The 15,208-nt window shown below is 43.3% G+C and overlaps 1 protein-coding gene across 2 annotated transcripts; it reads right to left on the bottom strand.

The window, feature by feature from the left end:
- Nucleotides 1–7: 7 nt before the first annotated feature.
- Nucleotides 8–1,724, bottom strand: LOC120955841 (protein GUCD1). Of its 2 annotated transcripts, none has more exons than XM_040377030.2 (7): nt 1,487–1,724; nt 1,239–1,390; nt 988–1,159; nt 789–912; nt 529–716; nt 359–465; nt 8–286 (listed from the first exon to the last, which is right to left on the bottom strand). In XM_040377030.2, exons 2-7 carry the CDS (start codon nt 1,243–1,245, stop codon nt 192–194), a joined length of 693 nt encoding a protein of 230 aa, XP_040232964.2. In that variant the 5' UTR covers nt 1,246–1,390; nt 1,487–1,724; the 3' UTR covers nt 8–191. The 2 variants fall into 2 exon arrangements, with proteins under 2 accessions (XP_040232964.2, XP_040232962.2); XM_040377028.2 differs by having other exon boundaries at nt 1,239–1,347.
- Nucleotides 1,725–15,208: the final 13,484 nt, after the last annotated feature.

Genomic DNA, 15,208 nt, shown 5'->3' with positions numbered 1-15,208 from the left:
AAACGTGTGTTGTGAGTGTTTCTAAACGAAGTAAAATTTAATAGAGAAATGTAAATGGTATATAAAACAAAACAATAATGTTTGTCAACAATTGCTGCGCGTCGCCCAGACTAGAACAGGTTTCCAGTTTTTAGCCAGATCGTCTGCAAAAACCGCTCGACCGCTGGTGGTGGGTGTTGGTGTGTATGTTGTCATGTTGGTTTGTCATACAGTAGAATAATATCCTCATCCGTGCCGTTCGCTTTGCGGGCCTTGTCTAATGCTTGATACGGAATGTAGCATACCCCTGAGAAACATTAAAAAAAAACATTAAGATATTTAATAGACTCGTACAAACCCGCTCTCCCGCTTTACTTACTGTCTTTGCAGGCAGGATTGCGATACATAAACTTTTGCAGCTTTTTATTATACCCGCACAGCACTATGTAGTGTCCCATGTAGCTCGGGGTAATGCTTAGACAGGAGCTGCAAAGGAAGCCACGCTTTAGTTACTGTTCACGCATACAATCTAGCAGGCCTTGCGCTTACCGTATTTCGCAAGGCAGCTTGTTGAACTTGCACAGATCGCAGTACAGCAGGGAGGCACTGATGAGCAGTATGATGTTGCCGTACGTGCCGAGATGGTCGATCAGGAAGCGATAGTTGACGGTGCACTGCCGCACATCGACCCCGTTCTGCTCGGCGTAGCGGAATTTGTTATTTACCCTCAGCATATCCTACGGTGTTGGGAAAGATAAGCAACTCGCTGTACGCGTACGCAACCACACATATTGAGAAAAGCCGCTTACCAGCGTGTAGGATTTGTAGTAATCGTTTACGCGATGGTTCGGGTTCGCACCGATCGTTTTCGTGAGGTACCGGTGCGGGACATTGAAGTCCTTCAAAACGTAACACAAATCAATTGTCCATGTGCTGAAGTGAGCAATTTTAAATGTGAAATTATCTCAACACACACGCACACAAAAAGGGTCTAGCTGTGTGACCTACCTTTTGCCAAACTGACCCTCGTCGCAGATCTGCTGAAACTGGGACAGAAAGGTTTGGCGCTGCCGACGGTCCAGTACCATTAAAATGCATGCCAGCCCACAGTCCCAGTCGTACCGTTGCGTAAAATGCACAATCGGATTTTCGAGAATGTCCGGAATGTAGCTCGGTATGTCTGGAAAGTGATAGAAAGTGATAGTGAAGGCCACCTGCCATCGGAATCGAAATCGTTTTTGGATATATGGACGCGTTACCTTCCATCGTGAAGCGCACTATCAAACTGGCTGGGAGGCTTATCTGGCTTGCGTCCCGTCAGCGGTAACGTTGCTCACCGTAGTACTGCGGTCGCGATAAAGATTGGCCCTGGGAGGATTGAGGAGACAGCGAGTTCGATAAGCGAGAAGGGCTGTTGTTATCGCGCGATATCGATATCGAAATCGAACTCGTGGTGTCGAATTTCACATCCTCACACTACTGGCGCATCAATATCTCTCACACATACCTGAGGAAAGTGTTCGAAGACGCTGGTCGCTGGTGAGATGGTGGTTTGCCAGCTGGCAGTGCGTGTGTGCATTATGGTTGCGTGAATGCGTAACGATTACATTGGAACAGTTGCAGCTAATGGAACATGATTTTTGTTTGGTTTTTCTCTGGCGAGCAGCTTGGGAGCAATGAATCAACAATATGGGTGATTCTAATTGGATTCTGTTTGTTTTCATATCCACTGTCAACATTCACCATTAGAAAGCTGTCAAAGTTCGGCTTTTCCGCTGAAAGGCCCTTCGGGACTGCTCGAACGAATGGTAACTGCTCGAATAAGGGTGGAAGGTTAATGGATTTTTTTCATACATTTAAATTACTCACAATATTGCGTTGTTGAGGTAAAATAGGTAGAAAACGAGTCTTTTAATGGAAAATCATTGAATTGAGACACACATACATGATATCGAATGGCTGTAGAAGTTGTAACGTTCAAATTCCATCGTTCGAGCAGCAGTGCTGCCAGTGCAATTTGAATTAGCACGTGGTCAGAGAAGGATTTTGAATTTTGTTCCTATTGAGTGGCATAAATTCTTCCTTTTCTTTCACCGTTTTGTGATACTTTAAAGGATAAAGAAAATAACAGAAAGTCCTTCTTGTTATTTATAATTAAATCATTTTTATACTTGTCAAAAATCATTTTATATCGTTATAATGTAGCGCATCTCTTCAGGATGGCTACCAACCTGTCGTTCTAAAGCCGTGTGAAAGTAGTTGACCTCAAAGAACGCGATGTCGCGATGGAACAATATTGAACCTTTATAGTACCAGTTCTCTCACAAGTCACTAAGACATGTACCCTATCCATCTGACGGCTCGTCAGAAAAAAATCCTCTAAGCCGCGTTCGAGAGGAAGATGCTCAGAAGGACCTTTGGCACCGTATGCATGAACCGATACAACAACGAGCTATACGAGATGTAGGCGACCTCGCTGTCATGCAGCGTCTCAAGCTCGACATGCTTCGACACTGCACGACAACAAAAAAGAGGCTCAATACCAGGAAGGACATTCCAGAGATTAAGTCCAACACATCATCCTTTGGGTTATGATTTGTAGTCTCATCCTCAGCAAGGAACGTTTAAGCTCGATAAATCCAACCATTTTTAAACTTAGTCATTCGAAAGACGCATACGAAGACATTTTCCTTCTCTCTCTCTCTCTGCAAGGTTTGTAAATGTATCTCCAGTCAATTTACAGTTTTTTTCTTCCGAATCTCACATAGAACCTGCGGCCGCTACCCTACCCGATGATAGTTGATGAATCGTTTCACTTGCACTCGCCATCGCAGATTGCGTAGCGAACCACCGGACCGCAGATATCGTTTCCGGAGCGCGGTGAGCAGCGGACAGCAGCAGCAGCAGCACTAAGAAAGTCCCCAAGACAACGTGCCCGACCGTTCGTGATAGAAGAGCGGCAGCCGCCCTTACGAAAGGCTGACCCGACGCCACACGATTGTGGCGACGTGTATATAAAAATAAATTGATTCCGTTGTTTTGCCGTAGCTTTACGTCGTGTGAAGCAATTATTTTATTGGTTTTAGTTGTCGCTTACCCGTCGACCAAACGGTTGAGCCAATTCGTTCCCCAATGTGCCTGTGTGTGTGTGTGTATCAGCTGTGTGTACCCGGGGCCGGGCTTCCGCTACGTGTGGAAAGAGCGTCCACTTCCGCTCCACTATCGCGGCGCACCGGTCGATGTGCGACTTCTTGTGGCGCCAGGGCGAATGTTGCTGAGATGGTTTGATTCAATTTCCTGTCGCTGGCCGACATCGGAAGCACTCGCTCCTGGACCTTCCCGCCGCGTGGCGTGGCTCACCGGTTCAACGATCAAGTCTCTGAATCCGTCCCGCTTGGAAACTGGACAGGAGACGGTCGTAACCGGGCCCTGGATGAGGATGTCGCATGTTTGCAGTTTTGCCACTCGCCGTCGTGCCATGGCTGGAATTGATTTTGCCCGTCGTTGTGGCACATTTTGTCAATCCACCCGCCTCCAACCGACCGCAAGCACTTCATGGCGTTCTGTTTGCGGCGTGAAAACAAAATCAATTTAAAGCCCGTCGCTCCCCTTTCAGTCGCTTGCTGCGGGCACGACTCGTGCACTCAATAAAAACAATATCTTTATCTCGACCGATGCCATTACACGGGTGAATTTATCTATTTTTGATAGACACTGGCACTGGTGTGGTTGAGGGTAATGGTGAGACAGTGGCTTTGGATCAGCTTCCCGATGGTTTTGCCCGATCTCCCAACCTGGTTGGCACACACACACACACACACACGCATACATCGAAGATTGGTAAGGGATAAACGGTAATAGGTATAACTATTGCAATGGTGCAATAAATTCGAAAATGCATAAATTACACCAACAGCAAATAGCGTAAATAATGGAGTTTGTTTTAGCTTCCTGTGCGGTTAATATTGCGGAGGGAGAGAACAAAGTACGTTGGGCACTTACAAAACCAAAATAACGGCCATTGAGCATTTGTAAATGGTTTACTCAATTGGTTACAGGCCTACTTTGATTGAATTTAGAAATGTGCCAATATTATATAGGATTTGCGCCTGATGTTATGCAATATCGTTTAATATGATTTTTGAAAAATGTTTTAAAAACAGTAAAAGTTCCATGAATTTTGCTATTCCCATTCATTGTTACAAATTTTATTGAATTCTTCTTCAAACACAGTAAAGAAGCAGAAACGATTTCACCATAGCACAGATACTGAAAACTCAATTGATTGGCATTTTGCATACCTTTAGGCGCTACCTCGGACAACACGATTGCAGCTCCAGCGAAACTGCCAGAAACCCTTTTTAAACTGCTAAATATTGAATCTGCCAATCCCGTTTTTCCGGCAATGGGCAGCAAATCGCCATAATCGGTGATCCCGTGTTCCGCCTCCATTCATTTGCTATTCCATTGCAGTTCCATTCCATTCCGGGTAGCGCTATTTACAGCGGAAGTCATGCGGGGGACACCGGAGATCGCTCCCTGTCCCATTCACGCCCGCTGAGCTGTGCATGTGCATCAGAACTCATAACTATCGAAATTGATTAAATATTTCATGTTTTTCATGAGCGAACCGGAATGTGAAACTTTGACCATGTCACGTTTTCGCCGGATTAATTGCTCCCGGTGAGCAGTGGAAAGATTTTGCCAAACCCAACCTGCCGGTTTTTTGCCCCGGTTCCGAGAATAAACACGGTGTTCCCGATAGTTCCGACTACTACTACTATTGCTACCATGAGTTTGCTTTTTTTTGCTGTTGGTTAGCTTAATTTTCCCTTATGAAAAGTTTCCACCGGAAGTGGAATGAATACTTTATATTTCCCTGGGAAGGGTATTTCTCTCTCTCTGTGATTGAGCTTCTATGTTCGCAAAATCGTGATTAGGAGTATGGGAATAAAGGGGAGGGGGGAAGCTATATAAAAACATTCGGAAAACTAAATCACTAACCGTCTGTACCGGTTGTGGGAATGCAGTTTGTAAAAATAAATGCAACAGCAACAAGAGAAACATATTTTCTGTGCATCCCACATTGATTGTGGAACTCGATAAGAACTCCCATTCGAATATGAACGTTCCCCTTTGGTACCTTTTTTTTTTAAATAACGGAATGATGCATTGAGCCCCAGGACTTTTGAATGCCGACTGACGAAAAGCCATTTCGACGGCACAGCGCTCGATATTTAATTGATACGATTTGCATAATTTATTGAAATTTATTTGTAAATTCTAATTAGCAAACACTACTAATATCCCATTGCAGCGTGTCCAATTGGATAGGCATGTGTATATCTCCGTGTGTGTGTGTGGGAGGTGTTTGAATAATAATTGGACCCATTCCCAAGGGGGGTGTACAAAGGGATGATGTATGGCTTACACTTCAACACCGCGTCGCATCGGAACGGATCATCCACCGCTCGTTACAGGGGGGGGGTTGGCACACAAAATGTTTTCATCCCCTTTTTTGTGTATGTATGAATGTTGTTACCTCCACTACCGTCCGGTCTGCTTTTATGGCAAAAGCAGATCAAATGTATTAGAGAAGAAACGTGGGAAATGGGGTGGTTTGATCCGGGTGTCGGCTTAAAAATGGCGACCAGTTTTCCAATTTAATTAATTCTGCGAGATTGTAATTAACTGTCCCACCCGTACCCCGTGGGGAAAATTGGACGCATTGGAGTGGAGAAGGATTTGTATTGGCCGTTTAGAATGGGGATTTTCTCCGCGTTTATGTTCGGTGTTTGGTGCATTTGTAAGAAACTGGAGGTTAATGTGTATCTAGTTTCGTTTTAAAATCGAAAGAGAGAGGTCGTTGCCGCATGACATCGATATTGGACAGGCAATTCCGACAGATAAATAAATGCTAGGAGGTAGAGGGTTTACTAATCTACAAAACCGATTATATGGCAGATGATCTGGAGCGTTGTCTGATATCAGGTCCTTTATAAGCATCTTATCATCTACCCAAATAGGCAGCTGGAACTCCATAGCTGATTTAATGAAAAATCGTTCCAATGTCGATACTTGGTGGAACTATTAAGCTTTTTAACAAGCACAAGGTACTCTTTGGAGCTTTGTGGCTGATTAGCACTATGTGTAGGGTTGACGATGGAACTTTTAGGCTTGCTAAGAACCTGTACCGAACATGGTGGAACTTTATAGCTTTTAATGTATGACTTGCTTGAAAATAAAACACAAGAAAAATAATCCACTGCAATGAAACATAAGGAAGCGGCTTAGGCGCTATTTAGAAGAACCGAATGCGAGTTCAAGCAGCGATCTTTAGCTTGCCAAAATTGGCTGCTTAAGCAGTGTTGGCTATTTGGGTAGTGTTTAGTGAAGTATCCAAAATGAGATATTGCATATTTATGAATATTATAGAGACTCGTCTAAGAATATCCTAACACCACGGATAGACGGATGGAACAGAAACCGAATCGTATTCCACTTTGTATAGGCCAATGTATGTTCCATATCAGATTAGTAGGTACCATATTAGATTACAATTAGAATATAAAAAGATTCATGAAGCTCAAGATCTCCTTACAAGCCGGTTGGGACCATTTCGGTTGGTCTATGATGATACACTTCGAAATACGTGTTTCAAATTTTCATTGTTGATTCATTTGAATGAATCAAACCAACCGATTGACATATTATTTTAATTTAAAGTCTAAAACAATGAATAAAACCATCCATTAATGGTTCAAAAGGGTCCTACACAAGAACTGAAGACATGCAGTAACCATGAGTACTTCGTCACATCCTCAAGAAGTACACGACACTGTACAGTACAATGTATAACTTGTCTTAAGTTCATCAGCAATATTTAAAAAAAAAATATCTCAACAATTTTACTGATTAAAAATAAACCGACTTGGCATTAAAAATGGCTCAAAAACAAGATTTCAGATAGCTCTTGCTGGTCGTTTTTAAATAAAATTCTCTCTATCTCTCTTCAATCTATGTTCAAACAATTCCGAGTAAAATCACAACGCAGACACTTTTCCAACAGTCTAAGCGTTCAACAGTGATCACCAAACGTTCAACAGTTGATGCAAAGCTGCTTAGACAGACATCTATCCGGTTGTCTTCGCTGAAGCTGAGCCTTGAACGCCTTGTTTGCACTAACCGTATTTGCATAAGAACATCGCAGTCTTAGCGTGTAGAGCTTGCAACAACAGCGCATTGATAGCCGGGCTTTTGCCACCCTCTGCCAAGGGCAAACCGAGCGGTCCGGGCAGCAATTGTGCTAAGTGGCAATTGACTTTGAACAACTATTTTCCATTTTCCATTCGAATGTAATCGTTCGGCTTGCTGTCTGTCAGCGAAAAAGGCGCAATCACATTGCGAACTGACGCCGGAGCTTTGCTGCTGCCAATGGTGCTACCGTGCTTGTTGTGTTTCTAGGTTCCACTTCGCTCCCGTTGCATTTCGGTGCCCGATCTAATCAATGGAAAAAGGGAAATTTTCCCCCCATTGCCCCATGCCGGAGCGGAGCGGGCGTACCTTTACCTTCTGGAAATTCATCAAAAGGATTCCTCCGGTGGTTAGTTTTTTGCCGCAGTGTGTGTGTGTGTGTGTGTGCAGTTGGTTCATGTTTCAACCCGTGTTCAAGTATGTGCAGCGGCGGTGGAGTGTGTGCTGTCCTTCAAACTTTCGGTTACATTCTCGGAGGAATAAGTGCAACAGAATGTATCGTTTCGTGGAGGGTTATCCACTTTGATCATTTTGCACATGGTTTCAAGCTGGACGTGCCGGTTTGAAAGATTAATGTGTTGATTTTCTTCCAAAGAAGCGTTCTGATGTTAGTAAGCTATGTCAAATGTAGTGGAGAAAAGCAAACTTAAATTCATTTAGAAAAGGTTTTACAATCTGTGAAGTTTTAGATATTCATTTTCACAGTAAAATTAAGAAAAAGGATAACAATATATCAATATATAAGTATAAATTAAGCCTTTTGCTCGTAATAAATCCTCAACGACCTGCACCTTGCTTCATCGCTGCAACATATCGCTCCGATGCAACAGATGAGAAGACTTTTCCCCTTCTCACAGCTTCTGAGAGCGTTCGTCGCCTACTGAGACGAATGCTACACGCTTTCCCCTCTTTGCTGGCACGTGTTGGGAAAATGGCAGCTTGCGTTTCCGTGCGTTCTCTCCACCCGGCATGGCACTGTTCGAGCGATTACTTTTCCCCTCTGTTGGTTGGAGCGTCGACAGGCGCATGTACAAACAAATCTCCCCTTTCGTCGTCCAAAATCCACTTACTGGCGACCGGTAAACCGTGATCCTTCGAAGGATGTGATCCGTTCTTATCAGAAATCATCGTGTATCAATAATCGTCTGGCTTTAGTACATAAAAATTAATGGGCTTTCTTCCATCCCCCCCCCCCCCAAAATTTCCGACCCATTCCATCTAACTCGCCGAAAAGTAACACTAACAAGCTTTGTCACTTATTATCCCGTCTAGATTGTGTTGTTATGAGCCGTCGAATGGGGGCGCAGATAATCCCCACCCACCCCTTATAATGTCACCCGTGTGTGTGTTTGTGATGATGATGGTTAGTGAGCGTGACCTTCGCATGGACAAATGGTACGCTTTTCCAAGAAGAGTAGCCGGATCAACAACGGCTGCTGGTAGTGTTGCTGCTGCTGCTGCTGCTGTTCCCTTCGCTTGACCTCATTAAGTTCGTTACAGGCGCTGATGCTGGTGCGCGCACCGGCTTCCACCCAATACAGACACTTTAATTAATACTGACAATAATTGCACCAAACATCCATCCATCGCGGGGGTAACACATTCGGCTAACTGCCCTGTCGGCCGTGCTGGGCTGCGACTTTGGTGTCGCAGCTGTGCAGCAGCAGCAGTAACGTTTGATTAAAGAAATGAATCTTGGGTCGAACGGGAGCGGAATCCGACAATCACATGAGTAGCGATTTTCTGGCTGTGTCTTCGGGTGGGTTAAGATAAAGAAGGGTGTGCCATTTTCTAGAATATTTATTTTGATAGCTTCAAGCAAACACAACGCTGCCAGTTTAGGGTTTTCATGGTTGGCAATCATTTTGTTTAAACTATCACACACCGTCCAGTAAGTATAAGACTAACGTAAAATTTCCGATTCCTTCACCAAGCCGGTATGTTTGAATTCGACTTATTTACTCTTCTTCTTTTATACGAATTTTAGATTCTTGAACATTATTATATTACATTACTCCAACATTTCAGTGTATCTACTGCTACGATTCGCTTTTTTCCACTCAGCGACTCTTCAAATATTTTCGACGACTATTCGACTCAGTCATTGAGGCCCTTCACGATTCTAGTCAGTTTTTTTGGGTGGAGTTTGACAGTTGGAGGCTGAAATCATGTAAACAATCCATACAAAACCACACAAAAAACTAGACTGCGATTTTCAGTCTAGAAAATTTTAGCCTAAAAGCTAGAATTAGATTCGAGTACCTGCTCGAAAACACGGTGTTGTTTACATTTATCCCAAGGTGTATTAAAGAGATCAGGTGGTGGAATCTGGAATCAAAGTGTTGTAGTCCAGGTGGTCTCATAGCATTTTTTCATAACCAATTTTGAACATCACTTTTTGGCAGAACGGGTGAAAACTTTTTCTCAAACAAGCTTTCTGGAGGCTTGACGAATACTCAAAACACTCTTAAAATCTTCATTCAGAAGCAGAAGCGATAAAAATCAGCCTTCTAAATGCATACACCTTGGGATAAGCCCACCTGTATATTGTACTCATTTAGATAGCTGCTCGAAAACTGCTATGCAATGCAAACAGCTGACAGGCTGAAATTTCAGCCTACGAACTTAAAACGGAAAGGACCCCATTAATAGACTCTGGTGCTGTTAAACCTTTTGATTCTTTGATTCTTTCATTTTTCGAATCGTCAAATAATCGAATCTTGAACATTTGGAACGATCAACTTTTCATTCTTTTTATTGTTTTATTGTCATCGAATCTTGGATTCTACCTCTCTTCGAATCAACTCTTCAAATCTTCAATTCTTTGACTCTTCAACTCTATAACTCCTAGACAATATTATTCTTCGAATTTTTGCTTTTACGGTTGTACTGGCCGACTTCTTCGACCGTTTACCCTATGACTGTTCGACTTTTTGAGTTCATTAAATCTCAGACTCTACCGTTCCTTAACGCTGCTACTCTTCGTTTCTTCTACTCTCTTTGACAACTCTACGACCATACGAATCTAGTACACATCAAATCTACAGCTCATCCTCACAGATCTACGGCACTTGGGCTCTGGTTTATCAAAATTTTGACTTTTCAGTCTATTACCTCTTCGACCCTTGTACTCAGCGAATATGAACGGGCTCAACTGATTTTTGACTTAGCGACTCTTGTTCTCTTCTTCTTCTTTGGCTCAACAACCGATGTCGGTCAAGGCCTGCCTGTACCCACTTGTGGGGTTGGCTTTCAGTGACTAATTGATTCCCCCCCCATAGCAGGATAGTCAGTCCTACGTATGGCGGCGCGGTCTATTTGGGGATTGAACCCATGACGGGCATGTTGTTAAGTCGTACGAGTTGACGACTGTACTACGAGACCGGCTCTTGTTCTCTTACTCTTCCTCTATTCGACTCACCGATTTGAGTCTTCTACTCTTTGACTCTACTGATCTTTGACCCACGGAATTTAGTCTCGTTTACTAGAAAGCTTTTGAATATTCGGCTCTTCAACTGTTTGACTCACTCATCTAAAGACTCATCAAAAATATTGAATTTGACTCACCAAGTACAATTAGAGATACATTCTTTTGTGTATAAGACGAATCACTCATCTTTTTTATATATTTTTGAAGATAAATAACATTACGCTGAAAGTATACTTATCCTTTTCTATAACTACTTCTCTTTACGCTGCGCTTTGACAGATGATATCTCAATTGTAAATAACACAAGCGTAACACGCCGTTCCCACGGTTAAGTTGAGTGGGCCCCGGGTGCAGCAGCATTGCTTCTGCTGCTGCACCGAGTGCAATAAACTCAACAAAAGCCTTTTTTACGGAGAGCTTTTATCACTGGGACAAGAATTCCCGGAGCAAAACGATCCATCCGAAAAAAAACGCTCACACACACACACGCCCTCAAACCACAAACACCAGAAACGTATCAAACGGCATGAGAAAGGGGCACGCTGCATCTCCGCACATTGGCTCCATAAATCCGAAAGCCCCATCGGAACAGACATTCCGGCCAGCAGCAACCCGGGCTGTGGGTCACATTCCACAGCTCCCGGGGTCCGGTTGTGTCGGTGTGTCGGTGTGTGTGTGTGTGTCTGTGCTTCTGGCTAATGGAATTTTTCCTACCACATTCCGTGTGCCCAATGGTGCGGTTACCTACCGTTGGGGCATTTTCCCCGACAGCATACACAGCTCCTCCTCTCCACCTGCTGGTAGACGGACGCGTTCGGTGCGATTATGCAAGCACGAGCACATAAATAACGCATGGGCCCCCGGCACCACGGACGACGTCCCGCTGGGAACGGACGACCGATCGGCCATGGGTACGGGACCTGCCATAAGAGACGGGCCGGTACAGTGATGCTTCTTGAAGCACAGAACAGAGAGGGGAAGATGATGGCAAAATAGCCCGCGGGCAGGATTAAATTGCAATCGATTGCAATCGAGACATGATCTTACCAGCACCAACGCGTACGAACGAGGGGTACGCTGCGATGAGTGGAACGGCACGACGGAAGGTGTGAAGTTGGCAGGCTACGCAACTGGGGGCTGCCAACGATGAGATTTCGCATGCCGCACAATCTGACGGGCCATTTTTTTCGATTAGGAAATTAATCGAAAGCGTACGCATGAACGGCATGGCAGAAAGAAAAGTGGCCACGAGGGAAGGAGCTGGTTGGAATTAATCAAAATGAACAGAAGAAAGAGACATACAAATTATGGACCAAATGTACCTGTTTGATGTTGTTTTTATGTATTATTTTAAATTTATTTGAATATAATTTAATTTATTAAATCCATTTGTTTAATGTAATTTGTTTGTTATTAATTGGAAATATTCATCTTTTGGATTGTATTCTATTGGATTAAATTATTATAATTATAATTTTATGTTGTTTACTTTTTTCATTTTCTCATTCCATTGTATTCAAAGTATATTGATTATAATATTTATATAAAGTCTTCTAATTGCTTTATGATTTTTTGTATTCATCAAACAAGATTAATAATTTGCCACTTCTCTGTGTATATCTGTTGTACTTATATTGTAAGTTTTGTCTTCTATTTTGTAAAATATTTATCAAACTTGTTGGCAAGTTTCTTTAAGTTCTTCCTATACTTTCATTTTTCCAACTACTTCTATATTATATGAAATCAATAAAAACTGCTTTGAAGTTCATCCCTTCAATGCTCTTAACAATTACTTGCGTGAACCAATCAAACCCATGCATTAAGCCGAACAGTAAATAAGGCAATCTCTTTAAAAGAAAGATCACCGCAAAACCGACACAAACCCCCTTAACTACTTGCAGGCGCAAAACTTATTACGCCTATCGAACCATCTTTAACGCCTTTGACAGTCTTTGGCCATTTTTCGGCCGCGGAAAGAACGCAAGCGGAAATAGAAGCAACGAGAAGCAAAAGAATAACTCACCAAGAAAGAGAACCAAAACTCGAACCCCCCTGCTCTCTCTCTCTCTCTCTCTCTCTCTCTCTCTCTCTCTCTCTCTTAAAAGAATGCAACTTGAAACGAGAGCACTTTTGCTGGTGCAAAAGGTAATAAATTCTAATTCATTTGAGGTTTAACTTTGCTTTGAGACAGTCCCAGCCGCCTCGCCTCGGCGAAAGGTAAATAAAGCGTTCAATCTACAATGGGAGGACAGCAGGAAGTACACTTAAAAAAAGAAGCGAGCAGAGTACAGCATTCCCCATACCAACTTTTGTTTTCCCCCTACCGTCACTAATGGCAATCCGAAAGGATCGCCACTTGAGCCTCGGTTTCAGTTTCCAGTTGCATCTCGAGCCCGCTGTCCTATTCGCATTTGCTGGCTGCTGAGTGTTTGGCTGGGTTTGCAGAAGAGCGACCTCGGTTGTACAGGAGATAAGTACTTTCGGCGAGATCGGAGAGGTCAACTTTTGGGCCTTTCCTTCGCCTTTGCGGGCAGTGTTGGAGTGTGGTGTAAGTTCCGGTTGAGGTTTGAAATGGACCCGCCTGTCTGCTGGATGCTGTTTGCTGCATGATGAACAGTTTTGACCAAAACTGGCAAGACGGTGGAGCGGCGGAAAACCGGAACGAAAGTTCCGAGGCTCCCCGGTGTGGTTGGTGCAGCCTGTGTGCAGTCGGTCGGTCGGTCCGGTACCGGTATTAGAGCTTTTGTCCGCCGATCACAAACAGTCGGCACAAAGTTTGCAGCTCGTCCATCGCACTTCAAACGAACTGCTGTACGTCATTAGACTGGAAGGGAACAAACCAATGTGGGGAGGGGGGGGGGGGGGTGTCGTAATTTAATGATGGTTTTATTTGCTTTTAATTTATCGCTTTTATGTTGCAGCTTAGCGGCAACCGAGCGTCCCGGGCCCTGAGTGTGTAATGAAATGGTGCATGTATGGCGCACAAACACACACACACACACACGGTGGTCTCTTTTTTGTTGTCGTTGTCCAGTAATCATTACTTAATGAGATAACTCGCTCTTCTCACTGCGTCTATGCCATGGGCCACTTTGATGAACAATAACTGTGCGTTGGGTCGAAAGCGCCCTACCTTCGCCAGGCTAATGATTTTAATTAGTACAATTTTATGCTCTAATGGAAGAGATGAGCTGTGTACTGTGTATGTGTGTATGTTTATTGTTTTCAATTCATCGCAATCATCAATTCAATAAGAATGGAGCGCAAACGACGTGACCGTGAGACGTGAGGCTGGATCGAAACTGTAGATGGAGGCGCCTGGTCTTTTATAACTTTTAAGCCCAGTTTGCTCGTTTTTTATTCGTTTTATTGATCTATCATGAAAATGTAGCAATATGTTCATTTATTTTCTGCTACAATATGACTTTTTATATTTTAAAGATGAGTTAGAATTGTTTTATAGTCCAGAAACATATTTCCTATGTTTCAAATTCAGGCATAAAATAGCGAAATTAGTTGTTTGTGATAGAAAGAACCAAACCAAATGTTATCACTTTCCAAAGGTCGTGTATCAGTTTGATTGGTTTGAGGATAAATTACAGCACCCTTAAAAGGGATACACTTTTCACAGGGATACAGTGTTTTCAGTGAAGTTGATAGAGCCAAACTTAAAACCAATCCACCGTTGGAATAAAACACACCAGAAGTGGCCAAAACGGTCGGCGAAGGCCAATCCGTAGTTAACAAATGTGTTATTGTTGCTAAGCAAATAAAGAAGGCTTTCCCCGAAAAACTGTGCCCCCCCCCTCCTTTACGCTCTTTAGGCTGAACCTGGTTGAGCCAGTGCTTAAAAATCTGTCCCACCACTTGAAAGTTTAGCCGTTTCAGTCGCTCATGCAAGGGGCAAAAGTGAGAAGAAGGAAAAAAAAGTTTTAAAGCCATCCCGGGCCGGATTTTGGGACGGGTCGATAAATAAAGTACGGTACACGGGCCTTAAGCCTTCGTCTAGGCAAAAGCAGCATTTCCACAACATTAACTTTGCTCTCTAGTTGCTTGCTGCTTCGTTTTTTTCATGGAGAGTAGTTTTTTTTATTCTCTTCTGCTTCCTTCCTTCTTTGTGCTCTTTTATACGTATTCAAAATCGATTTAAGGCCCCCATTTCTACGACCCTACTCCATCAGCGAGCATCAGTTTGGTTTTCGGCCTTGTGTTTTGCTCTTTTTTAGAAGAAACAATAGTCAAAAAAATTGGCTTAAATTTAAAGTCGGTTCAGTTGGTGCTTTCTCTCCCTGCGAGAATAGCAGCAGAAAGGGTTTGCAAGGGTCAACGTTGTTATCCTCCCGCTTGTACCGCACAGCGTTTGATTTGTTTCCTTTTCCTTGTTGTTGAAATAATCCCGCTTTCTCACCCGGGTGCCTACCCGGTGCGCACTTTGTCAAAAACAATTAATTATGTTTCTCGCATCTCGCTCACACTTGACCTGTGGCCTGTTCCAGTGTGGAAAGCAAATGCAAACGTTTGTTTACTTTAAATTTAAATAAATTT

This window comes from Anopheles coluzzii, chromosome 3 (genome assembly GCF_943734685.1).
Source record: "Anopheles coluzzii chromosome 3, AcolN3, whole genome shotgun sequence".
NCBI classification, from domain to species: Eukaryota; Metazoa; Arthropoda; class Insecta; order Diptera; family Culicidae; genus Anopheles; species Anopheles coluzzii.
Note: the sequence above shows the minus strand (reverse complement) of the source record. Positions and strands in the feature narration are given on the sequence as shown.